Source organism: Chiloscyllium plagiosum, unplaced genomic scaffold (genome assembly GCF_037043375.1).
Source record: "Chiloscyllium plagiosum isolate Xiang-an unplaced genomic scaffold, Cpla_swu_hap1 HiC_scaffold_25, whole genome shotgun sequence".
NCBI classification, from domain to species: Eukaryota; Metazoa; Chordata; class Chondrichthyes; order Orectolobiformes; family Hemiscylliidae; genus Chiloscyllium; species Chiloscyllium plagiosum.
The window spans coordinates 16,396,370-16,423,629 of NW_028270163.1; the positions used below are offsets into that span (position 1 = coordinate 16,396,370).

At 42.9% G+C, this 27,260-nt stretch overlaps 1 protein-coding gene across 1 annotated transcript in view; it reads left to right on the forward strand.

Moving 5' to 3' along the window:
- dnah9 (dynein, axonemal, heavy chain 9) overlaps positions 1–27,260 on the forward strand; it is a 528,899-nt gene that overhangs the window by 22,517 nt on the left and 479,122 nt on the right. Inside the window, exons 3-5 of the mRNA XM_043714478.2 lie at positions 11,628–11,786; positions 15,889–16,019; positions 23,752–23,963. Coding sequence (XP_043570413.1) covers positions 11,628–11,786; positions 15,889–16,019; positions 23,752–23,963 — 502 coding nt within the window. The remainder of the gene's footprint in view (positions 1–11,627; positions 11,787–15,888; positions 16,020–23,751; positions 23,964–27,260) is intronic.

The following is a 27,260-nucleotide window of genomic DNA, read 5'->3' on the forward strand; positions in this document are numbered from 1 at the left end:
ACAGCTGTAAGGAGCACTTGAAAGGGCCCCAGCCACCTCTTCACTTTCCAGCTTTTCCCCCTGAAGTCTTTCACCACTGTCCAATCTCCAGGTTCTAGAGAGTTTTATACAGTAACGTAACATCTTATCCTCATAGTGGTCTGTTATCTGTCATACTTTAGGTCTTGGGCCAATTCCTGTGTTGGGCGGCCTACCAAACAAAATCTCAAACGGGCTAAGGTTGGCTCTTCCTCTCCTTCTAGATTTCAAATACATTAGCACAATTGGAAGTGGCTTTGTCCATGTCACCCCTAGTTCCTCACAGCATTTTGTCAATTTATTTTTTAGGGTAGCATTCTCTCTTTCAACTGCCCCACCGCTCGCTGGGTGGTAGGCACAGCGTCGTCTCATGTTTATTCCCAAGTAATCATTGATCTGCTGTTAGGCATTATTGACAAATGATGTCCCATTGTCGCTACTAAGCCTTTCAGGGATGCCCCAAGTCGGAATTATTTCAGTTAGCAGAGCCTTGGCTACTGCACCGGCATCCTGTTTAGACGTGGGGAACACTTCCACCTATTTGGAAAACATATCAACTATTACCAAACAATACTTTTTCCCTTCACTGGGTGTTAGTTCAATAAAATCCATCTGTAAATGTTCAAAGGGTCTTTGGGGTTGGGGGTGAGCTGCCTGACTCATCTGTATTCCCCTCCCCACATTATTAGTGGCACAGATAACACAATGTTCACAATACTTCTGAGAGTAATGAGTAAATCCCTTAGTGTACCAGTGTGCCGAAATACTGTCTTACAACCCCCCTTTTGACACATGGTCTTTACTGTGTGTCAGTTTGGCATAGAACGGGAATAATGATTGCGGTAGACAGGGTTTACCATTGGGGCCACACCACACCCCTCCCCTCATGCTGCACCCTGCCCTTATTCACTCACGCTTCTCCTCCGACGTGGCCTGTGACTGTAACTCCTGTACGTCTGCTGTTGGGTTACAAATTTTTGTCATACACATGTCAAACTGATCACCTAGCGGCTGCTGGGCTGCTGTCCTTGCCGCTGAGTCTGCCTTTGCATTGCCTTGAGAAATGGAATCATTAATTTTTGCGTGGGCTTCACATTTACACACAGCGAGCTATTTGGGTAACAGGACTGCTTCCAGGAGGTCAGAAATCAGGCCACGGTGTGTGGTGGGCTTTCCGATGGAGGTCAAGAAGCCCCTGTGTTTCCACAGGGTTCCAAAATCATGTACAACCCCGAATGTGTATCTGCTGTCGGTGTAAATATCCACTGTCTTTCCCTCAGCCAATTTACAGGCCTCAGTCAAGGCAACCAGCTCCGCTGCTTGCGCTGACAGATGAGAAGGGAGTGATCCCGCTTTGCCTACCTCGTGGGTATTACTATAGCATACCCAACACAATTCTGGCCTGTCTCTTTGCTCCTGAATGCTGACCCATCTGCAAAACTCTATATCCAGATTTTGAAGTGGTGAATCCTGCAAGTCTGGTCGAGGGCTCAAATTTCATTAGGTGCAACGATACAGTCATGTGGGTTTCCGTCTCCTTGTGGGGAGAAGGCTAGCAGGATTAAGGACATTATATCACTTTATTGTAACGTTAGGCATCTCTAATAACACAGTATTGTATCTGAGCCAACGTGCTGCCGACATGTGTGCGGTCTTTTGCTCGGAAAGCAGTAAGGATACTGCATGTGGGACCAGTAGGGTTAATTCACCATAGCCGACTATGTCCCTGGATGCTACAACAGCCTTTTCAGCTGCAGCCATGGCTCACAGGCATTTAGGCAATCCTGCCGCTACGGGGTCTAGTTTAGCTGAAAAATAAGCTACTGGCCTCAATCGTACCCCATGATCCTGCAACAGCACAGATGTCATGCAGCCATGTTTCTCATCCACCATTTGTACAAAAGGCTTGTTTGGATTTGGAATCCCCAGTGTAGGTGTAGTTTGGAGCGCCTTTTCCAATTCAACAAAGACATTCTCGGCCTCTGGAGTCCACTGCAATGGACTCTGGCTCTGCAACCCCTTTTCTATGGGCTATGTCACTTAGGGGCACCTCAAGGGTTGCGGGAATGTGGGATAAACATTCTACAGTAGGAGCACATACCCAAAAAGGATAGCAATTGTTTCTTCGTGTGAGGCTTTGGAATTTGCTGGATTGCTTGAACTCTGTCTTGACCAATGGCCTTCCCTTGTTCAGATATTAAGTCACCTAAGGACTTCGCCTGTGGTTGCACAAATTGTAGTTTTGCGAGACTCGCTTTGTGCCCATCCCTGGCTAGATGGCAGAGCAACGCAAGGGTATCTTTCTCACATTGTTCCTCTGTTGGTGCTGCTATTAGGCAGTCATCTACAAACTGCAAAAGCGCTGACCCTGGGGTTAAAACAAGAATCTCCAGACTGCTGCGCAGAGCCTCATTATATATGGTGGGGGACTCACAGTAACCTTGACAAAGTCGCGTGAAGGTACATGATTTCCCTTTGAATGAAAAAGCGAACCAGAATTGATTATCTGGGTGCACCGGTTACACTAAAGAAGGCATTTGCTCATTCCACAACAGAGAACCATTCACTATCTGGTGGAATTTGAGCCAATATAGTACAGGGGTTGGGAACATTTGGGGCACGCGGATCAACAGCCTTATTGACTGCCTGCAGGTCTTGAACAAACCTCCATGCCTCCGGTTCACCGGGAATGTTTGCCTTTTTGACCGGAAAAATGGGGGTCCTCACCAGTCAGTTTTCACAGGGGATTATCACTCCAGCCTTTAGGAGGGATTCAAAGACTGGAGCAATTCCTTCTATAGTCTCAGGTTTTAACAGGTATTGTGCTCTGCAAGGATGATATTCGGGCTTCAGGGTTATTCTTATGGGTTTACAGCCTTGTATGAGCCCCACATCATGTTTGCCTTTTGCCCACAACTCAGTAGGGACCTTTCTCAATCTTGGGTCTGAGGCTTCTACCTTAGGAAAATGCCAGGCTCAGCTCTTCAGGGCTAGCAGGGGTTACCTGGACGGCCCTATCTGCCTGAGTTAGCCAATTTAGTTTCTTCCTATACGTCCGCATATCTTCATTGAACCAGATACCCACATTGTCTGTTAAGACCCAAACTTTCATTTTTTGTGCCTTTAGTACCTATGGTCCCAAATCCTGCCACCTGTCACTTGACACCTTCGCCAGTGACACGTGAGGAGCGGAGCCTTCCACATCAAAAAGACAGGGTCTGCTTGTTGTTACAGATACTTTAGATAAGTTCACACTGACTGCACATCTGTGATCATTCCAATAAAATTTGCACAATAACAACTGATCTGGTTTAACCAATCTCCTGAACCAATTCTTCTCATATGATTCATCAGGGCCATTGCGGTGTATGTGTGCTGTGCAGTGCAGCATATCATCAGCAAGAAAATCGGTGTTAACAGGATTAACATGGTTACTTGGTTTCAGGACGAGTGAATCGCTCACTGAACTTATCGCTCTCTGGCTTAATCGCCATTCATAGACATACACCAGGGACCATGGATCATATTTTACAGCCTGCACTGGGAAATCTTCTTTTTGTATTACCTGCAAGCCCGTCGGGGTACTGAGCAAATCCAACCCTGGTCTCACTATGAGATCCCAAGCCATCAGATTTAAAGGACAGAATTCTGATAACAAAAATGAGAATTGGAATGTTTCTCCATTACTGGTTTTGCACAATAGGGGTGCAGAAAATCTCTCTCGTATCACGACTCCTGATGCACCTATTGAGTGCAGGAACCTTCCACTCATCTTTATTTGCGTCGACTCTCTGAACTGGCTTGATTTAAGGACTGAATATGTTGCCCCTGTATCTACCAAAAAGATAACTGGTGTACCTTCCACATATAACGTAGAGGTAGGCATTGACTTATACACATCATCATTAAACTGAACATATAATCCACACTCTGCAATCTCAGCGCCCAATATGGAGGTGGAACATGTTTCAGTGCCCTTAAGGTTAGAAGAAGAGATTAGCATAAGCAAGTCTTTGTTGCCAAGCATAAAGGAAAGAGGCTTACCTGTCCCTTGTGGGCTGCCCACCTCCACCTTAGCCTTCCCCTGTCAGTCACCCTGCTGTCCAGCCTCCAGGGCTGACTGAGGCTGTCTGTGCGGGCACTGCCTCACCCAGTGGTCCATTGTTCTGCAAACAAAGCTCCTGCCTGATCTACCTCTGCCAGCCCCTCTTCCTCTTCCTCTACCTCTTCCGCGACCTCCACCTATGCCTCTCTCTTTTCCCACAGCACCTCCCTCCAATGGCTGGGCGACCATTTGCATCATAGTAAGCTGAGCTTTATGAGCTTGCTGTTCCATCTTTAGTTTCCGCTTACCCTTCTCTTGGACCAGCAATTTTTCAGCATGTATCGCATGTTGTTCTATCAAATTCAGCTCTATCAAATTCCCGTGTCCCAGGTAATACATGTGTCTTTAACCTTTTTTGCTATTTCGTCCTTTGTTCTATTGGTGAAGCCATTCCTCAGGTGTGCCTCATACGGCGTGATTTCTGCCATTGTTATGCTCTCGGGTGGTGTCAGTCCACTATGGGTGTTATGGACTTCAGTGAGGTGCGTAAGGTACTGGGACACTGTCTCACCTTCTCGTTGTTTACACATTGCAGTTTTGGTCATGTCCATATGTACTGGGAATGCTTCCCTACAGGCGGTTGCCAGCACTACAACAAAAGCATTAAAGTCTCTGTTCTACTCCGCTTGCAGGTCGGCTGGACTGGCATGGACGTTTGTGGCTGGCCAGTTATACCTGATTTTGGTGACATCGGCATGTAGTTTTCGTCCCAGGGGACGTCTCATCTCATGTGATTTGGGATGGAACTCAGTACAGAACTTTGTCACTTCTTCAACGAACTTATTACCTCCAACCTCGTGTGGGTTAGGCAACTGCCCATAGGCACTTTCCAAATCCCTCATGGTCCATGGTCGATGGACCAACATCGGGTACCCTTCTGGACCTGCAACTTCAACCATTGGTGTTTGCAATGGTTAGGTGATCATGTGTCAGTACTCTCGCCGTCTGACTCATCATCCTTCGTGGGGTGATTGCAGACAGGCCCTGGATGCTTTTCCATCTTGGAGTGGCCGTCCTCCTTTTGGTCTTCTTGCTTCGATCTGTTGTGGGTATGAAATGCTACTGGTGATTCAGCAGACCCTGAGGAGGCGGCCGCTGACTTGGAATCTTTGCCAGATGGATCTCGTAAAGAGACTGTAGGTCTCGGAGGGCAGCCATCAAGGTCAGGATCTGGAACAGACTTAAGACACTGTACAGCTTCATTAGGTTGGTTTCCGCATGCGTCTGCATGAGCGCTAGTGCTTGTACGCGTATTTGATCTATCTTTTACTTGAGATTTCCTTTCCCTGATATCAGCCTCAGCCTTCCACATGTTATAAGCAATCCGATTCACAGGTTTTATTTTCCCCTTCCATCTCTCCTCTCTCTCCTCCAACCGTGACTTCAGTATTTCCAACTGCCTTTTACTAAAGCTTCCTCCCTCCGGAAAATCACGTTCCTTGATCCACAATTCTAACTGCTTTACAGACTCTGGGCCATAATTATTTAGCATGTATTGTATTTTTGGTTGACCATTCCAAGTCCTCTGTGGACCCTCTTTTTGTTTGCTCTTGCTGGAGCCCATTTTCAGTGTTATTGGAAAAGTGTTCAGCTCTCTCTCGTGCGCAGAACCTTGATCTTTTTTTTTGCCAATATGACTTGCTTTTACCTCTGGAGGTCCCCTCTCATTGGGTGCGTCTACCTCAATGCCTTGGTTTTCGTAAACCAAGAAACCATATACCCAGTACGTCTTTGGCAAGTCCAACTCAGCCACTGGTGGTTCCAAGTCTAAAACCGCCCTTAACTTTGCTGTCTCCTAAACACTCTACAGACGGCAATCCTTTCCCTTGAGTTTTGCTCCAATACCACGCGAGAGTTCACTGGACCCTCTTCCTGATTTATTTATTCTCGTAGAATGAGTCTCTCTGTAGGATTACTTAAGCCATGACTCTTACCCTGACCCTATTTGATTTGGACCCCGCGCCAGGGCGATCCACAGATTCCCAGCCTTGTCGCATAAAGGAGCCAATTTAGCGCTTGAGATGAAGTGAAAGTCCTTCAAGGCGCTGGCGCCAATGCCTCCTGGTAATCTTCAGACGCTTACCCAGTCGTGGGATCCCGGACGAGCCCCCAAGTTTACTGTCGTGGAAATTAAATGGACTTGACTCGAATGCTAGCACGAGCAAAGAAAAGGTTTACTTTTGATCTCTGCGAAGGGACCCAATTCCTCATTCCTTGACTGTTGATATGGTAGTTTACTGGCCTTGTAAGTCTGCTGTTAGTCAGTTTAACTTTACATTTTTTCCGTCTGTCTTGCCGTTGCCCCATGCCTTTATAGATTTCACAATAAATGTTAATTTTCCATTACAATACTCTGTATGCTCCTTAAATTTCTAAGTTGGGTTGACAATTGGCTTTGAGCCCAAGACTGAGTTATTACCCACCCCAAGAGACCATTGAGAAGATAGTGGTGTGCTGTCATCTTGAATTGCAGCAGTCCATTTGGTGTAGATATCCCCATAATGCCATTAGGGACAGAGTTCCAACACTGAAGGGACAGTGATGTATCTTCCAGTCAGGCTGGGGAGTAGCTTATACGGGAACTTGAAGATAATAGTGTTCCTATGTATCTGTTACCTTTGTCATTCTAAATGGCAGTGGCTGTGGATTTGAAAGCTGCATTCATATGAACCTTGATGAATTCCTGCAGTGCATCCTGTAGATGGTACATACTGTTGCTTTAGTGGCAAAGGGAATGAATGTTCGTGTATGCAGTCGCAATTGAGGGGACTGCTTTGTCCTGCATCGTGTCAAGTTTCTTGAGTATTAGAACTACACTCATCCAGGCAAGTGAAGACTATTCCATCACATTCCCAGTTTATGTCTAATAGACGGTAAATGGGTGTTGATCAGTCAGGAGGTGAGAATTGCAGAATTCTTGACCTCTGATCTGCTCTTGCAGCCACAGTATTTATATGGCTAATTCAGTTCAGTCAAAGTCAATGGTGACCTTCAGGATTTGATAGCGGGAAGATTTAGTGATATTAATGCCATTGAGCGTCAAGGGGCAATGATTAGATTCTCTCTTGTTTGACTTTGCCCGGGACTTGTGTGACACAAATATTAGTTGCCACTTGTCAATCTAACTGAGATATTGTCGAGGTCTTGCTGCAATTGGACATGGACTGTTTCAATAATTGAGGAGTTGTGAATGGCTGAATATTGAATAAACACCAGCAAACATATCCCACTTCTGACCTTTGTAATCGAGGAAGGTCATTGAGGAAACAGCTGAAGATAATTGGACCTCAGACACTACCCTGAGGAACTCCTGCACAGACGTCATGGAGCTGAGATGACTGACCAGCAACAATGGCAACTGGCTTCCCTTGTGCAAGGTACGAATCCCAACAGTAGAAAGTTTCTCTTCTGATTCCCATTGATTTCAATTTTGCTAAGGCTCCTTGATACCACACTTAGTTAAATGCAGCCTTCATGTCACAGGCAATCATTCGCACCTCACCTCTGGAATTCAGCTTTTTTGTCCATGTTTGAAACAACGCTGTAGTGAGGTCAGGAGTTGGGTGGACCTGGCAGAACTCAAACTGAGCGTCACTGGGAAGTTATTGCTGAGCAGGTGCTGCTTGTTGGATGAATATTTAATCAGTACAAAGATTAAGGGGTATGGCGAAAAGGTGGAAAAGTGGAATCGAGGGTTATCAGATCAGCCATGATCTCATTGAGATGCAGGGTCGATTTGATGGGCCATGTGTTCTAATTTTGCTTAGCCTTATAGTCTTAAATGGAAGGAGATTCCAAAAAAAAATTACAGCACAGAGGGATCTGGGTGTTCTTGTATACAAAACGCAAAATGTTAGTGTACAGGTACAGCAAGTGATTGAGAAGCCAAATGGAACTTTCGCCTTTTTTTTGACAGTTGGGGAGTTTCAAAATGAAGTCTTGTTCCACATGCTGCAAGGGTTTTGGTGAGGCTACACTTGGAGGACTGTGTGCAGTTTTTGGTCACTGTATTTAAGTAGCGGTATATTGGCAATGGAAGCAGAAGAAAAGAGATTCACTCAGCTGATTCCTGGAATGAAGGACTTACTTATTGAGAATGGCTAAACAAGTTGGTCCTTTATTCATTAGAGGTTTGAAGATTGAGGGATGAACTTATTGAAATATTGAAAGAGGGATTAGCATGACTCTATGCTACTGTGACAGGATGCATACTGAGAAGATGTTTCCCTGTGGAGGTATCTTGAAGGAAAGGAAGTTGCCCTTTATAGGACAGTCCAAGATGAGATGGCATAACCTCAAAGGAAGCTCTCATCATTTAAGGCAGAGATGATGAGGAATTTCATCTCTCAGAGGATAGTGAATTGGTGGAAGTCTTTAATACATAAGACTGGTGAGGTTGGGTTGTTAAGTATATTTATGGCTGCTATGGATGGATAGTTAATAAGTAAGGTGGTCAAGAGTTGTGGGTATATGACAGGAAAATGGATTTGAGGATTATCAGGTCATTCTTGTTTTTATTGAATGGTTGAACAGACCCAATTGGACACATGGCCTACTTATGCACCTCTCTCTTATGGATTTTTGATAGCACTGTTCATGTATTCTTCCATCACTTTACTCATGATCAAAAACAGACTGATGGGTCAATAACTGGCTGAGTTGAATTTGTCCTGCTTTTTTTAGATACAGGACACACTGGGGAAATTTGCAATATTGACGCCAGTGTAACTCTGTCAGGACTAAACTGGGAAAAGTGCCCTGATAATTTGTATATATGTATAAAATCCCAATGAGATCACCAAAATGACCAAGTTGATGGTTGACATAGCGACCTTGGGTGTTTTTCTTGTATGATTTTTTAAAAAGTTTACATAATTTTTTCTGTCCTTTTTAGAGAAAAGAGAGGAAAGATGGACGTAATAAGAAACTGCGAATGTAGAAGATCTGAAACAAAAACAGAAAATGCTGGAGAAACTCAGCAGCATCTGCAGAGAGAAGGCCGAGTTCACATTCTGGGTCCATTGATGACCCTTCTTCAGAACTGAAGAAGGGAAAGATGGATGCTTTCTGTCTGCAGGTTCTAGACGTCTTTTTCCACTGTTGTTCAAAGCACTTAGAGCTTTTTAAATTCTGCATCTCAACCAATCTGAAGGCAATTGTCAGGCTGAAATTCTTTAACTCAAGGATTCCCCATGCAACTGAATCTTAAATTCTCCCTTTGCGGCTTTCAAACCAGTGACATTGTGTGTCTCACAGTTCAACAATATGCAGTACTTGACTTTCAAGTTGCAAAACTTTCCTGGTATTCCAGTCAGAGCAAACCTTCTTCCATTGCAGTTGGTAGTCCCAATTCTGAACAATATATGGTTATATACAACCAGAAGAGCGAGACAAGGAGCATGGCAAGTTGTGGAGCATGTGTCTACAGTACTGTTGCCAGAATATTATCAGGACCCATAGCCTTTGCAGTATCCAGTGCCTTCAACCATTTCTTGCTATTACATGGAATGAATTGAATGGGCTGAAGACAGCCATCTGTGACGCTGAGGATCAACAGCGGAGTTGGAGAGAGAGCATTCACTTGGCACTTCTAGCTGAAGATTGCTGCAAATTCTTTAGCCTTATCTCTTGCACGGTGTGCTGGATCATTGAGGATGGGGTTGCTTATGGAACTTCCTCCTCCAGTGAGTTGTTTAGTTGTCTACCATCATTCATGACTGGATGTGACAGGACTGTGGAACTTTGATCTGTTGATTGTGAGTCACTTGGTTGCTGTCTATCAAGTAGCATGCAAGTAGTCCTATGTTGTAGCTTTGTCACTGGTGTCACTTTTTTAGGTTTGAATGATGTGGCTCCCTGCATGCTATCCTGTCCACACCATTGAACCAGGATTGACCCATGCCATGATGGCAATGGTAAATTTGGGGGAATGTGCCGAGTGCAATTCTGCCACTGATGATGATGGCCCATAGTATCTCTTTGGATGCCCAGTTTTGAGTAGTTTTCTGTTTAAAATCTATCCCATTTAGCAGAGTGGGAGGTCCACTTAACACGGTGGAGAGTAGGATCAAGTGAAGACAGTGCTTCTCCAAGGACTGAGCAGTGGCTCCTTATGCTATTACTTTCATGGGTGAGAATCTCTAAGGGGTGAAAACTATTATCTGGTCTTCCTTCAAGTCTTTGTTACACTGATCATATCAGTGAAACCTGTAGCTGTCTTCTGATAAGCAGCACTTCAGTTCTTGTTATCCATGAGATTCTTGTAGTTAGACCAGGAAATAATTTACCTTTACCACAGCAGATCCAGCCATCCCTGCAGTTTACTATGTGCAAAAGAATAGGGGAGCAACAATCTTTATCAATAGCAGCTCACACAGTTGACATGCATAGGTTGGCATCTCTGGAAGTTTCCACTGAATTGGTAGCAAAGTATCTTTAACTGCTACAGGAATGATGGAAATATGCCATGTTGTCAGAAATACAACTGTAGTCTCCAATTGTGTCTTCGTTATCTTGGGTATAGGTGGGTAGTGTGGGCTGGTAAGGGGAACTGGTTAATTATTAAGGGACTGCAAAACTATTCCCAAAATGTTCCGAAACACAAGCTTTATATTAGTTTGGAGTCACTCTTCATAACTTTTCTCCCTTTTCAGCCAAATTTAATGATATAACCTCTGGCAGCAGGTGGTGACAGTGAGGGAGGGCAGCTGGAGCAGCTGAATGGACTCTTCTTGGTTAAAAGCAATCTGTTTTTGTGGGAAGGAGAGTTAATGGGAAGAAGCGATAGGTAGACAAAGGATTCCTCAATCCAATACATACCACTGGCTTCATTCTGTAAATACAAAACCTTAATTTCCCTTCATATTTGTGATGACCTGATGTCAGTAGAATAAAGAATCCCTGTTTTATGATCTTTTGGCTTTCCATGTGTTCAAAGGCTCATGTTGCAATAAACAATACTTACAAGTCTTGAAGAAAGTGTTGAGAATTCAATATTCTTTGGCATCCACACTCAAGGAAAGATAGGGGAGTTAAAGAAAAATCTCCATGTTTCACCTTGTAAGATGAAGATTCAAGAGTGGCTTTATTTGTCATTTCTACCATATACAACAGATACAGTAAAAACAAGACAGTGTTCCTCCAGGACCAAGGTACTACATGGACAGCACAAACTACACGATCATACCTGTTATATAGTGAAGCTGGTGGCATAAGCTGCATAAGAAGCGCAAAACTCGCAAGAAAACACTGTAGTTCCTGACACATCAAGACAATAGGTACAATGGTGTACAAATTATAGTGTAATAAAAGAATAATAATTAATAAAACATTGTTCTAGCAGCAATTTGAAGTGATTCAAAGAGTTTCAGATGGATTAGAGTTTCAGATGGAATAGAGTCTGATCATAAAGTGTTAAGATTGCAGTAGATTGAAGAAATCCAATCCTTCAGTTTAAGTAATACATTAAATATGCATATGACATATTTCTGTGGTCTTCTTGCAGTGGGGATGTCCAAGACAAAGGCATTGTACATTCTATTGAATCTGTTATTATTGCGTGGAGCCACCAGATCAATGAGGTGCTAAAGAAAGACTCTTCTGAACCTCTGCTCAAAGGCTGTAATCCCAACCCAAATGTGGAGCTGGAGTTCTGGAAAAACAGGTAACAGTTAACTAACATTACATGGGCCAATTTATATTTTTTGTCTCTTTGTTTATTTTACTGTACTTTTGATTAGATATGATTGTTGCCAGAAAGTTACTGTTTTGCTCACAGAAATAACACAATCAAGTCAAAATATATAATTTTATTCTTTAATTCCTGGGCTATGAGCATTACTGGCAATGCCAAAGTTGATTCCCCATCTTTAATTCATCATGAAATAATGATGGTAAGTCAGCTTCTTGAAAAGAAACTGCAAGGCTTGCTTGGCTATTTTTGAGTCAATCACATTGTGGGCCTACATTTGCAAACAGGCCAGACCTTGTATGCATGCCAGATTTTCTCCCCCGCCTAAGTTATATAGTGAAGCAGGTGTTTTTGCAACAAGTCAGTAGGTCAGCAGTTTCCATTACTGAGATTAACTTTCTATTCCCCGTGCTTTAAATGAACCAGAAATATGTTACTGAGCTCCATGGTTGGATGTGATTTGTGTCTCTGGAATATCAGTCCATGCCTCTGCATTACTCACCTTGTTGTACAATAACCATTCTGCTAGACTATTTCTGTAAATCATTGTGATGCGCAGGTCTTTTGCGTCCCTGTAAGTCTATGTTACAACTGTATTTTTCAGCCAAGATAGTGTCCCAGTGGCTCTCCTGTTGACAACCACTTCATCCAGTCAGATGTGAGACACTGAACCAGGACTTCCCTGATTTATATCAGCAGTCTTTGCTGCATTGATAACAGTTGGAACAGCGATTAATGTCTGTTCAATGGCTTCAGTACCTCTTATCAAGGAAAAGGATACCAGTCTGAGTATCTACTGCTAATTGCTATTAAATCTTCTACATCTTAGAAGTTTGTGAGGAGAAAGTTAGAGATTAAGGACCACTCTGGATAACATGGGAAACGGAAGACCAGGAAGAAAAAGAAGATGCTTTAAACACGTAAAGTTTAATTGCAAAGCATGCATAGTAATCTGATCTCAGACATTAGCGCATATTAGTTTGACCAGCTATTATGTCCCAAATACAAACCCAAAGCTGTTTCTGTTCTGCATTGACTCATTTTGTTGAGGTGATGGTGTCTTTCCAACAGTCCCTTATCTGTTAGGGAGCACCACACAGCGAGGGGATTGAAAACCATCATCGGAAATGTATGGATTGCACTTTCCCACGAATAATTATGGCATTCAGACTTGAGAATTTAAATTTGTTAAAAAATCATTCATGGTATCAGGGCATTGCTGGTTTACACCAGCATTTATTGCCAGAGGTCAGTTAAGAGTCAACCACATTGCCGTGGATCTGGAGTTACATGTAGACAAGACCAGGTAAGGATAGCAGTTTCCTTCCCATAAGACCCATTAGTGAACCAGGTGGGTTTTTCCGACAATGAATTCACGGTCATCATTAGACTCTGAATTTCAAATTTTTCCCTTTTTTTGAACTAAAATTCCACCACCTGCCATGGTGGGATTTGAATCCAAGTTCCCAGAACATTACTTGGGTCTCTGGATTAACAGTCCAGCGATAATACCATGAGGCTATCACATCCCACGGTGGCACAGTGGTTAGCACTGCTGCCTCACAGCGCCAGAGACCCGGGTTCAATTCCTGACTCAGGCGACTGACTGTGTGGAGTTTGCACATTCTTCTCGTGTCTGCGTGGGTTTCCTCCGGGTGCTCCGGTTTCCTCCCACAGTCCAAAAGATGTGCGGGTCAGGTGAATTGGCCACGCTAAATTGCCCATAGTGTTAGGTTAAAGGGGTAAATGTAGGGGTATGGGTGGGTTGCGCATCGGTGTGGACTTGTTGGGCCGAAGGGCCTGTTTCCACACTGTAAGTAATCTATCTAATCTATCTATCTAATCTAATCTATCTAAGTAATCTATCTAATCTATCTAATCTAACTATAAGGGAAACTTGAAGATAGTTCTATCCAAGCTGAGCACTGCATTCACTATATTGTTTTGATGATATTTAATTTGTGTTAGGAATCTAAAACAAGAAACAGCAGTGCATTTCAATTTAATTTGTATTTGGGACATCACAGATGGTTAAACTAACGTTTGCTAATATCGAAGATCAGATTACTATGCATGCTTTGCAATGAAACCACATACTTAAAGCATTTTTCTCTCTCTCCCTGGTCTCCCTTTTCCCATGTTATCCAACAGAGTGTTCCTTAATCTCTCACTTTCTCCTCCTGGACTAGCACAGCCATACTTAACCTTTGCTGATGTCTGTTTGGTGGTATGACCAAGAGGAGTGAATTGGTGGTGGACGCCGCTGAGCCTGTGTCTCAAGAACACTATGTATTGTTCTGTCAATTCCAGGTGAACTTCATTTAGTCAGATAACAAAAAGAAAAGGCTTCACTAGAAGATATGCTTCCTTTCCACCCTCTGATTTATCTGGAGACGTGCACTCCCTTCCAATCCTTGAAGCTCACGTGTGCATTTTGTTGTGAACTCTCCTGACCTGATAAGTTAGTACTGTGTGACGATGCATGCTAAGGAGCTACCACTTGTCATTCTTTAATAACCTGCCAGTCTTCAAAACTTTGCACGTGCCCAATTCTGTCTGTGAATTGACTTTCTAAGAAAAAAATTGAACGTTGATGTGAAATGAAAAGCTCTCCTTTTGTGTTGGTTGATGACAATGAGGAATTGAGCAGCACATGTTCCTTTGAGGGAAATACTGTCCTATTCCCATTCTATGTTGGCCAAGCAGTCAAATCAAAAGCAAAAGTAAGTTTAGTTGTACCAGGTTACAAGAGGAAAAGCCAGGTTTCAGCTCACTATAGAGCTAACCAATTGGAGAGGATATTTGCATTGAGGGGAGGTGAGGAGATAGTCATAGGGTCATTTAAGCACAGATGCAGATCCTTTGGTCCAACCAGTCCATGCCAACCAAAAACCCAAACTAACCTAGTCCCACCTGCCTGCACTTAGCCCATATTCCTCCAAGGAGAAAGTGAGGACTGCAGATGCAGGAGATCAGAATCTAAGAGTGTGGTGTTGGAAAAGCACAGCCGGTCAGGCAGTATCTGAGGAGCAGGAGAATTGAAATTTTGGGCATTATGCCTGAAACAACAACTTTCCTGCTCCTTGGATACTGCCTGACCGGCTGTGCTTTTCTAGCAGCACACTCTTCTACCATTTTCCTCCAAACCTTTCCTATTCTTGAACATGGTCAAATGTTGTTTAAATGTTGTAACTGTACCCACACCCACCAGTTCCTCTGGAAGTTCATTCCACACACAAACCACTTTCAGTGTAAAATGTTGCCCTTCCTGTCCTTTGTACATCTTTCTCCTTTCACCTTAAAAGTACACCCTTAGTCTAGAAATCCTCCACCCTCAGGGAAAAACAAAACACCTGCCATTCACCTTATATATATTGCTCATTTTAAAAACTTCTGTAAGATCACCCCTCAACCTCCTACACTCCAGTGAAAAACGTCCCAGTCTATTCAGGATCTCCCTCTAACTCAACCCTTCCATTCCTGGTAAATCTTTTCTGGACCCTCTCCGGTTTGGTAATATCTTTCCTATAACAGGGTGACCAGAACTGGACACAGTACTCTAAAAAAGGCCTCACCAATGTCCTGTAAAACCTCAACATGATGCCCCAACTCTTATATTCAAAGGTGTGAGCAATGTAGTCCCAGACTGACATGTGGTACCATCTGCTGTAAAATAGCTGGTTGATACCCAATCGATATCCCTATAAGCAAAGCCAATAGCTCTTTGGGAAGGAGGTGTCAGCATTACTGAAAGTCAAAATATGATAAATAGTCATCTCCAGAACATTGACACTAGCACAATTCTATGGGGAATGATAATGTAAAGTTAATGCCAGTTCTTTCCAATCCTTCCTTAAAATTCCTGTGTTCAGTGTCAGGAGTTATGAAGCTAGATGAATAATTATGCAATTGGTGTAGCAAACCTGGTTTTGAGATGAATTTCTCGAACTGTGCTGTCAGCCAGATGTATTGCCGATGCATGGGACAGGCTTGAGGGCTGAAGGGCATACTGCTGTTCCTGTGCTCCTATTTGCTGATAATTTTTGTTTCTCTTTGCGATCTCACCTCACCTCAGGTGCACCAACCTGGCATGTATTTACGATCAACTGAAGTCTAGGAAGGTGCAATTGATGGTGGAGTTACTGGAGAGGATGGAGAGCAGCTATTTCCCAGTGTTCAAAACCATGTTCAGTGACGTCATTGCAGGTTCGACCTCAAGCGCGAGAAATTTCCTCTGAAATCCCTGACTTTGTTGTCACAATCTAAAATGAACTTTTATTTTCAGTTTTCTTTTTGATGTGTTATTATGTCAGCCTATGATTATCATTGATAATTGGGTAAATGTGTTTTTGTGAAACTGTTGCATTGAGTTAGAAAGAAAATAGTGAAAGCACTCAGCAAGTCAGGAAGCTTTTGTGGAGAGAGAGAGAAGCAGTGTTGACTGTTCTTTTGCTAATTTATCCAGATCTTTAGACATTGGGGCTTAGTACCCCATTGAGTGTGGGGCTTAGTACCATCAGCTGATGTGAACGTTCTCCCAAACCATTCAGCATGTGGCCATTTTCCTCCAAGCCCTCGGGAGGCTTAGGGAACTGGCTATAGTTTACCTTGCAGTGACAGACTACGGAGTCAGTGCTTCAGCAAGACTGTGGGATCCTCCTTGTTTGCCGATCCACAACTGCAGTCACTGGCTGGGAAGTGGAGTAGTTTTCAGAAATAGTGAGGACTGCAGATGCTGGAGAAGTCAGAGTCAATAAAGCGTGGTGCTGGAAAAAGCCCAGCAGGTCAGGCAGCATCTGAGAAGCAAGAGAGTCGACATTTTGGGCTTAACCCTTCATCAGGAATGTTCTGTGGAGTAGTTCCCCATTCATGCTATAGTGACCTGGCTGCTGAAGATATTTCTCAGTTTAGAAGTTTAAGAAGCTGTTGAGAGGCATCTCAAAATGAAGGTGCCTCTTTTTCACTGCTCCTCAGATGCTGCCTGAACTGCTGTGCTTTTCCAGCACCACTCTATTCTAGACTCTGGTTTCCAGCATCTGCAGTCATTGTTTTTACCTGGTATACTGGAGGGCCCTCTACTGATTGAGGTGAGGACTGGGGAGAGTGGACTTGAATGAGAAAGACTGTGACGGCAGGAAATTAAAAACCAGAGGTCAGAGAGTTCCTTCAGATCATTTCTACCTGCCGGTGCTGACGTGTGATGTAACACAAAAGCAGGGAAGTGATTACTGGGCGTTTCTTCTGTGTCTCTTTTTTTTGTCTGATTTAGTGATGTAAATCAGGAGATGTTATTCCAGATGAAGACTTCAGTTAGTAAATTTGTTTCTAAAATATTTAAAATGCAAATTAATTGAGTCGAATAGCGATGGCTGCGCAGGTGATGTATTGTAGCTTTAGTATGTGGGAAATGGTGGATGTTGGTGCAATCCATGCTGAACACACCATGTAGCAAGGATTGACTACTCAAAGAGCATCGGCTCAGAGTTGATGAGCTGGAGTCTGAGCTGCAGAAACTGCATTGCAGCAGGGAGGGGTAGCTGGACACTTTATTTCAGGTTTCACAGTTCTGGGGAGAGTCAGACTCCAAGTGTTAACTCTGTCTGTCCACAAGTGCTGCCAGACCTGCTGAGTTTCACCAGCATTCTCTGTGCTTGTTTCTGATATCCAGCATCTGCAGTATTGTGCCTTCATATTACCTTATTTTGGGAGACGGTCATAGCCCTTAAGTTAATTGAATCAAATCTGTCCTGTGGTCAGGGATAGGAGGATGTGACTGTAAGGTTCTTGCTCCCAGTGTGGATAAGGGCATAAACTGTAGGGATGCTGAGCAAACTGATTACAGCATCATGATCCAAAGAATTCACGTGGCGTGGGCGGGGGATCAAGAAAAATAAAATGTAGTATTAATTTGGGATAGCGCAGTTTGGGAAATTGATACTGTTATCTGTAGCAAAGACAGAGAGCCCCAAAGACTGTGGAACATGCAGTGGGAGGGGAAGGATTCAATTGTCATGGATCTCGTAGATACCAACAAAATAGGTAGGACGAGGGCAGAGGTTCTGTTAAGTAATTGCGAACAGCTTAGGGCTAAATTAAAAAGAAGAACCAGAAAGATGATCTCAGAAATACTACCTGAATCATGCAAAAATTAACATAGGCCAAGTAAGATTAGAGAGGTAAATGTGTGGATCTAAGAATCATAAAGTCATACAGCATGGAAACTGACCCTTTGGTCCAACCAGTCCATGCTGAATATAATCCCAAATTAAACTAGTTCCACTTGCCTGCTCCTGGCCCAATAACTCACAAACGTTTGCTATTTATGTCCTTATCCAAATGTCTTATAACCGTAGCAATTGCTCCCACATCCACCACTTCCTCAGTTCCACGTGCGAACCACCCTCTGTGTAAAAGAGTTTGATCCTCTTGTGCTCTAGGCCTTGAAATCCCCTAAGGAAAAGACAACTACCACTCACTTTATTTATACCCATCATTATTTTATAAGCTATAATGTCACCTCTCAACCTCCTATACTCCAGTGAAAAAAGTCCCAGACTATTCAGCTTTCCTTTATAACTGAAACCTGGCAACCTCCTGGTAAATCTCTTCTGAATCCTCTCCAGCTTAATAATATCCTTCTTATAACTGGGCGACCAGAACTGGATACAGTACTCCAGAAGAGGCCTTGCCAATGTCCTGTTATTTCAGATTGAACTCCATCTGCCATTTTTCAGCCCATTGATCCATTTGATCAAGATTGTGTGGGAGAAAGGGCTTCTGGTTCAAGGGACATTGGTACCTGTGGTTAGGCAAGAGAGAGCTGTTCTGTTCTGTTGGAATGATCATTATTTGAACAAATGTCCTAGTGAATTGTATGACTACATTTGTAGATAAGGCATTAAACTAATGAAGGGGAAAGTAGGGCTCAATTGATAGGAAGTTTGAAAAATGAGAAAGAATAAGAAAGGGATTGTATTGTATCCCCCTGATGGTCAGAGGGAAATTGAGAAACAGATTTGTAAGGAGATCTCAGTTACCTGTAAGAATAATAGGGTGGTTATGGTAGGAGGTTTTAACTTTCCGAACATAGACCGGGACTGCCATAGTGTTAAAGGTTTAGATGGAGAAGAATTGTGTACAAGAAAATTTTCTGATTCAGTATGTGGATGTACCTACGAGAGAAGGTGCAAAACTTGACCTACTCTTGGGAAATAAGGCAAGGCAGGTGACTGAGGTGTCAGTGGGGGAGCACTTTGGGGCCAGCGAACATAATTCTATTAGTTTTAAAATAGTGATGGAAAAAGCTAGACCAGATCTAAAAGTTGAAGTTCTAAATTGGAGGAAGACTAATTTTGACGGTATTAAGCAAGAACTTTCAAAAGCTGATTGGGGGCAGATGTTCACAGGTAAAGGGACAGCTGGAAAAAGTGAAGTCTTCAGAAATGAGATATCGAGAATATCCCTAAAGTATATTCCTGTTAGGGTGAAAGGAAAGGCTGGTAGGTGTAAGGAATGTTGAACGATGAGAGAAATTAAGAGTTTGGTTAAGAAAAAGAAGGAAGCATATGTAAGGTATAGAAAGGATAGATCGAGTGAAGAGTATAAAGGCAGGAGGGGTATATTTAAGAGGGAAATCAGGAGGGCAAAAAGGGGACATGAAATAGTTTTGGCAAATAGAGTTAAGGAGAATCCAAAGGGTTTTTTACAATACATTAAGGACAAAAGAGTAACTAGGGAGAGAATAGGGCCCCTCAAAGATCAGCAAGGCGGCCTCTGTGTGGAACTGCAGGAGATGAGTATTTTGCATCAGTGTTTACTGTGGAAAAGGACATGGAAGGTATAGAATTTAGGGAAATAGATGGTGAAATCTTGAAAAATATCCATATTCAGAGGGGGAAGTGCTGGATGTCTTGAAACACATAGAAGTGGATAAATCCCCAGGACCTAATCAGGTGTACCCTCAAACTCTGTGGGAAGCTAGAGAAGTGATTGATTGGCCCCTTGCTGAGATACTTGTATCATCGATTGTCACAGGTGAGGTGCCGGAAAACTGGAGGTTGGGTAACGTAGTGCCACTATTTAAGAAGGGTGGTAAGGACAAGCCAGGAAACTATAGACCAGTGAGCCTTATGTTGGTGGTGGGAAAGTTGTTGGAGGGAATCCTGAGGGACAGGATGTACATGTATTTGGAAAGGCAAGGACTGAATTGGGATAGTCAGCATGGCTTTGTGCATAGGCAATCCTGTCTCACAAACTTGATTTATTTTTTTGAAAAAGTAGCAAAGATGATTGATGAGGGCAGAGTGGTGGACATGATCTATATGGACATCAGTAAGACATTCGACAAGTTTCTCCATGGGAGACTGATTAGCAAGGTTAGCTCTCATGGAATACAGGGAGAACTAACCATTTGGATACTGAACTGGCTCAAAGGTAGAAGACAGAGGGTGGTGGTGGAGGATTGTTTTTCAGACTGGAGGCTTGTGATCAGTGGAGTGCCACAAGGATCGGTGCTGGGTCCACTACTTTTCATCATTTATATAAACGATTTGGATGTGAACATAAGAGGTACAGTTAGTAAGTTTGCACATGAAACTAAAATTGGAGGTGTAGTGGATAGCGAAGAAGGTTACCTCAGATTACAACAGGATCTTTCTTCCGATAGAAAAGAGACCAGAATTGCACACAATATTCCAACAGTGCCCTAACCAATGTCTGTACAGCTGCAACACGACCTCCCAACTCCTCTACTCAATACTCTGACCAGTAAAGGAAGGTATACCAAACGCCCTATTCAGTATCCTATCTACCTGTGACTCCACTTTCAAGAAGCTATGAACCTGCAAACCAAGGTCTCTTAGTTCAACAACGCTCCCTAGGACCTTATCATTAAGTGTATAAGTCCTGCTAAGATTTGCTTTACCAAAATGCAGCACCTCGCATTTATCTAAATTAAACTCTATCTGCCACTTCTCAGGGGGATTTGAGCTATAGGGAGATGTTGATTAGGCTGGGGCTGTTTTACCTGGAGCACGGAGGCTGAGGCGTGACCTTCTCAAGGTATATAAAATCATGAGGGGCACGGATAGGATAACCAGACAAAGTCTCTTCCCTGGTGTGGGGGCGGGGGGAGAGTACAGAACTAGAGAGCATTGGTTTAGGGTGAGAGGAGAAAGATAGAAATGAGACCTAAGGGGAAACCTTTTCATGCAGAGGGTGGTGCGTGTATGGAATGAGCTGTCAGAGGAAGTGGTGGAGGTTGGTACAATTGCAACATTTAAAAGGGATCTGGATGGGTATGTGAATAGGAAGGGTTTGGAGGGATATGGGCCGGGTGCTGGTAGATGGGACTAGATTGGTTTGGGTTTTCTGGTTGGCATGGACGGGTTAGATTGATGGGTCTGTTTCTGTGCTGTACATCTCTGTGACTTTGACTCTGAATGAGACAGCAGGTTAGTGAAGAGGTGAACGAAAATCAAAGTCTGGCAGGGAGGGGCAGAAAATATAAGCAGAAGAAAGCAGCAGAAATCAGAACCAGACTAAATAATAACAAGAAAAAGTCAAAGCTTAAGACTCTTAACCTGAAGGCATGGAGTATTTGCAACAAGATAGATAACATGTTGGCACAAAATGAAATAAATGACGATGAGCTGATACCTGTCACTGAGAACTAGTTGCAGGGTGACCAGCACTGGGGATTCAATCCTCAAGGGTATTTGAAATTTTGGAAAAATAAGGGAAAAGTAAAAGGAGTTGAGATAGTGTTATTAGTCAAGGCAAGGAACAGGCAGGTGAGGCTAGTTTAGTTTGGGATTATATTCGGCATGGACTGGTTTGGACTGAAGGGTCTGTTTCTGTGCTGTATGACTAAGGGGGGTATTGATCTCATGGTGAATAGTGATATAGGTTCAATAGCTTATAATGTAGAATCAATTTGGCGGAAATGAGGAATGGCGAGGGAAAGAAGTCATGGGTGTGAATTGCCTTTGATCCCTGAAAAATTGCATCACTGTGAGACAAAGTATAAATGGGGAATTATCAACACAAGTGAGAAGGGCATTGCAAGTGTATATTGACTGGACAAATTGGGTGGACAATAGTAACATGAACGACAGGTTTATGGTGTGTATTGGGTTTTTCTTTTAGATCTACATAGCAACAGACTATTGCTAGCCTACTAATGTGAACCTAGTAATGTACAATGAGATAGGAATAATAAGGGATCTTGTCGGGGATAGTGATCACTACTTCGTAGAATTTCAAATTTAGTTTGAGGGAGAGCAGCTCATGTCTTAAATCAATGTCCACCACTTAAATGGGAACACTTACTTTGTATGAAGGAAGAGTTCTCTAAAGCAGATGAGGAAAATACACTGAGGGGATGATCAGTGATGAGCAGTGACAGAAATTTAAGCAGGTATTTCATAATTATTCCAGTCAAAATGAAAGCCTTGATGAGAAGGATGAACCACCCATAGTTAACAGTGCAAGTATCCAATCAAAAAGGCAATATATGGTGGCAAAAAACTAATGACAGGCCGGAAGATGTGGGACTCTTGTGATGACTAAAAAGCTTACAAAAAAGGAGAAAATTGACCAGAAAAGTAAATTGGCTAGATATACATATTACAAAAAAAGGTGCAATTTTCTATGGGCATAGGGGAACAGTCATTTTAAACTGAAATGTGAAGGAATTTCTTCTCTGAGGGTAGTGAATGTTTGGAGGTCTCTTCCCCCAGACAGTTGTGGAGGCTGGAGTATTGAATACATTTAAAAGGAGATAGATAAATTCTTTTAGAAATTTTGAGGCCTATGAGGAGCTGGCAAGAAAAAGGAAGCCTGGCACAGATGGGGCATGATCCTATGGAATGGAGGGGTCATCTCAAGAAGATGAATGGCCTACTCTTGCTCTAATTTCTTCTGTTCTTGTGTGTTATGACCCTCCAGCTTTGAGACCCCACTTGCTATTTGCTATTGCAGGGTGAGCCTGCCCTCTGACCTCCAATGAACCAACTGAGGGATAGTCATTGCTGGACGATTGCTCCACCATAGTGAGGGTGTGTCGAGGTCTAAAGGGCAATCCTTGCCTAACCACTCTGCTTCCTCTCCACAAATTCTTCATGATCTGAGCCTGTCTAATGTCTCCCTCTTTCACTAACACCGGAAGAAGGAGCGGGGCTCGGAAACTTGTGTGTTTAAATAAACCTGTTAGTCTGTAACCTGGTGTTGTGTGACTTTTGACCTTGTCCAACTCAGTCCAACACTGGCACCTCCACATCCTGATTTGAGTGTTTTCAGATGTTATTTCAGATTTGCACCTTCGCTGTATTTTATTTTTATTTCAAAGGTCTGTCCTTTGAATGCTGTGAATATTTAATACAGCTGCCAAGGTCCAGGGTTAAAATGTATTAAAGTCCAAAGAGGTTAAATCGAACTGTAATTAACAAGTTGTGGCTGTTGCGCAGCCCGTTGATTTTTGTCCTTCCATTTGCTTTCTTTTAGTTCCTCTGTGTGTATATGGGTGGTATCTTCATCAATCTCACAGCTCTGGGATTTGTAAGAATTTTGTCAGTTCACACCAGACTGCAATGGGAACAAAATCTGTTCCTTCATGTTGAGGCCTTGTTGTGTTAATGAGGTGAAGTTACAATTGCTGAGAGGGCACTGCCTAGAGATGTTCTCCAATTTCTGTCTTGGTCTGCAGCAAGAGAAAGCAAATTCAAAACTGGAAGTTACCAGCAGAATGTTCACACAGAAGTGGTGACTAATCCTGGTGGAAGAGTGACAGACTGTGACATCCCAACTGAATTGCGAAATACTTGAGCATTTATAAGCTGATTAGACCCAACCTAAGCAACAGTTGTATATGGCTAAACCATTCTGTGTAATAAAGAGGTGGTTTTATTTTGTCTAATATTGTTTTCCAATCTGCTGCCAGCTCTGACTGAGGCGAGGGATATTAATCTACACTTGAAGCCACTCCAGCGCCATTTCGAGGATATTGAGAGTGTGGAGTTCAATGAGGTGAAGCCCCTGATTAGCTGCCTCATGCACTTGATATGTCTAATCTGGGCTAGATCTAAATACTACAACACTCCAGCACGTATCATTGTCCTCCTACAGGAGAGCTGCAACCTCCTCATTCAACAGGTACGATGGCTGAAACTGCTATGTGAAGTGCAATAGGAAAGTTTGCAGTGGGACACCCTTCTGTTTTCAGTGACCACAGGCAATGTCCTCTTTTATCTATATGGGTTTCAGGTTAGCATTTGCTGGGGAATGCACTTGCAGGTTCCTGTCCACACCACCCTACCTTGAGATTGTACTCCTATTCCTGCACTGTCACCAGGTCAGGTCCTGAAGTCTTCCCGAATAGCATTATGGGTTTAACAACAGCAGTTCAAGAAGGCAGTTCACAGCCCCTTCTCAAGGGCAATGAGAGACTAGCAATAAATTCTGGCCCAGCCAGCAACACCCACATCCCATGACAAACAAAAACAAAATCCAAATCTTTCATTTGCAAACTCTGGCTCAATCGACAACAGAGCATCTGGTCATTATAATCATTTGAGAATTTACTTTGTGTAAACTGGTTGCTTAAAGTAAATCTCCTGCATTACAACATTCACTGCACTTCAGGAAGTACATTGAGAAGTTCTGAGGTCATGAAAGATGCTGATATCAATATGAGTCTCTTGTTCTGTCAAACAGTCGAAAAGCTAAATTTAGACTTGTAAAGCTTTGTGTGTAATTTGATCCTTAATAATGTTGCCATGTTGTCAGTTGTTCCAGGTCCCTTTCAATCAGAAACAGGGAAAGTTAAACAGGGAAACAAAGAGATGACAGGTGAATTACATGTATATTTGGGTTCTGTCTTCACAAAAGAGAACACGGATAGTGCCCCAAAAATGTTGGAGAAAACAAGATCTACTGAGAGGGTGAAATTTAAAAGAAATAAGTAGTAGCACGGAAGTGGTGTTGGGAAAACTGATAGGATTTAAGGTCTAGCAAATCCTCAGGCCCTGATAATCTACAACCCAGAGTACATAAGGAAGTGGCTGTAGAAATAATAAATGCATTGGTAGTCAACTTCCAAGATTTCACAGACTTTGGAACAATTCCTGTGGGTAGCTGCTGTTATGGACCAGGCCAGACCCCCTCAAAATATTTTAAGAAGATAGCCTAGACCCTAACCTTTTCTTATTTTAAAGGCAGATGTGAAGTGGATATTCCAGGTGAGATGCAGCTGGTCAAACCACTCGGCTTTAAGTAAAACAGAGTTTATTTAAAACTACAGTTGAAACACAAACAAAAGAAAACGGAATTTAGAATAACTTAATAATTGGAAACTTAACTGACCCAACACAGCAACTTAACTAAGGAGCTGTTCCAATTTCCACAACATCCCATAAACACAACCCTTGGCAAAAGATAAATTCAAATACAGGCAGAAGAGATGTCAGTGAGACAAGTCAGTCAAGAATCATCTGCTGAAGCTTGAGATATTTCTCTTTGCACTGTAGCAGCTTCTGTTACAGCTAAACCAGCAACTTTTCACTGTTGCAACAAAATCAAACTTGGAAAAACCTGAACTGGGAGAACTGGCCACTCCCCTGCCTTTGGAAGTTGACCACCAATGCATCTATTATTTCTACGGCCACTTCCTTATGTACTCTGGGCTATAGATTATCAGGGCCGGAGGATTTGCTAGACCTTAAATCCCATCCGTTTTCCCAACACCATTTCCCCGCTAATACTTATGGGATGTTGTGAGGATTGCAGATGCTGGAAAGTCAGAGTTGTAAAGTGTGGCTGGAAAGTCACAGCAGGTCAGGCACCATCTGCAGAGCGTGAAAGTCAGTGTTTCAGGCATAACTCTTCATCAGAAATGTGGAATCGGGAACATTCTTAATGGAGGGCTTATGCCTGAAACCTCGACTCTCCTGCTCCTCAGATGCTGTCTGACCTGCTATGCTTTTCAAATGCCACACTTTTTGACTCCCTTGCTATTGTTAAATGAGGGTCTTTCCAGACATTTTGGCATTTATGACAGCTCCTAGAAAAGCCCAAGGACAAAGTAACCTTGTTTAAGTGGCAGCATCATCACACTATCCTAACTCCACTAGTTTAAAAAGGCTGTAGAGAGACAGCAGGAAATTATAGTCTGGTTAGCCTGACAGTAGAAGGGGAAAAAGCCACAACCCACTATAAAAGATTTAATAGCAGATCACTTGGAAAACAGCGACAGGTTTGGATCGAGTCAACATGGATTTACAAAAGGGAAATTATGGTTGATAAATCTATTGGAATTTTTTGATGATGTATCTCATAGAGTTGATTAGGTGGAACCAGTGTATGTGATTTACTTGGGCTTTTAAAGACATTTGATAAGATCCCAAATAAGAGACTAGCAAGTAAAATCCAAGCACATGAGATTGAGAGGTAATGTATTGAAATGGACTGAGAACTATTGGGTAGGCAGGAAACAAAGAATAAGATCATTTTCTGAGTGACGGCCAGTAACAAGTAGAGTACTACTGAGGTCAGTGGTTTGACTGCAGCTATTCACAATATATATTGATTTAGATGAAGGAACGAAATGTAAAATCTCCAAGTTTGCAGATGACACAAAGCTGTGAGGAGGATGCAGAGATGCTTCAGTGTGATTTGGATAGGCTGGGTGTGTGGGCAAAGGCACAGCAGATGAACTATAATGTGAGGTTATCAACTTTGGTAGCAAAAGCAGCAATGCATATTATTATCTGAATAGTGATAGCTAGGGAAGGGGAGAGGTGCAGTGAGGCCTGGGTGCCAGTCGCTGAAAGGAAGCATGCAGGTGCAGCAAGTAAAGAAGAAGGCAAATGGTATGCTAGCCTTCATAGTGAGAGGATTTGAATGCAGGAGCAGGGATGTCTTACTGCAATTGTACAGGGTCTTTGTGAGATCACACCTGGAGTATTGTGTGCAGTTTTGGTCTCCTTATCTGATGAAAGAAGTTCTAGCTTTTGAGGGAGTGTAACAAACGCTTGCCAGACTCATTCCTGGGATGGCAGTATTATGTATGAAGAGAGACTGCAATGGTTAGGACTATATTCACAGGAGTTTAGAAGAATGAAACCTATAAATTTCCAACAAGACTAGATGGGGTAAATCCAGAAAGTATGTTTCTGATGACTGGCGAACCCAGAATCAGAGATCACACTCTAAGGGTATGGGATGGGCCATTTTTGACTGAGATGAGGAATCAGTTCATTACCCAGAGAGTAGTAAGGCTGTGGAGATTCTTTGCCACAGAAAGCAGTTGAGGCCAAAACATTAAATGTTTTCAAGAAGGAGTTAGATGTATGTCTTACACTGAATGTCTTCAAGAAGGAAGTAGATATAGTTCTTGGGGCCAGAGACTTTAAAGGGTATGGGGAGACAATGGAGAACATGATACTGAATTAG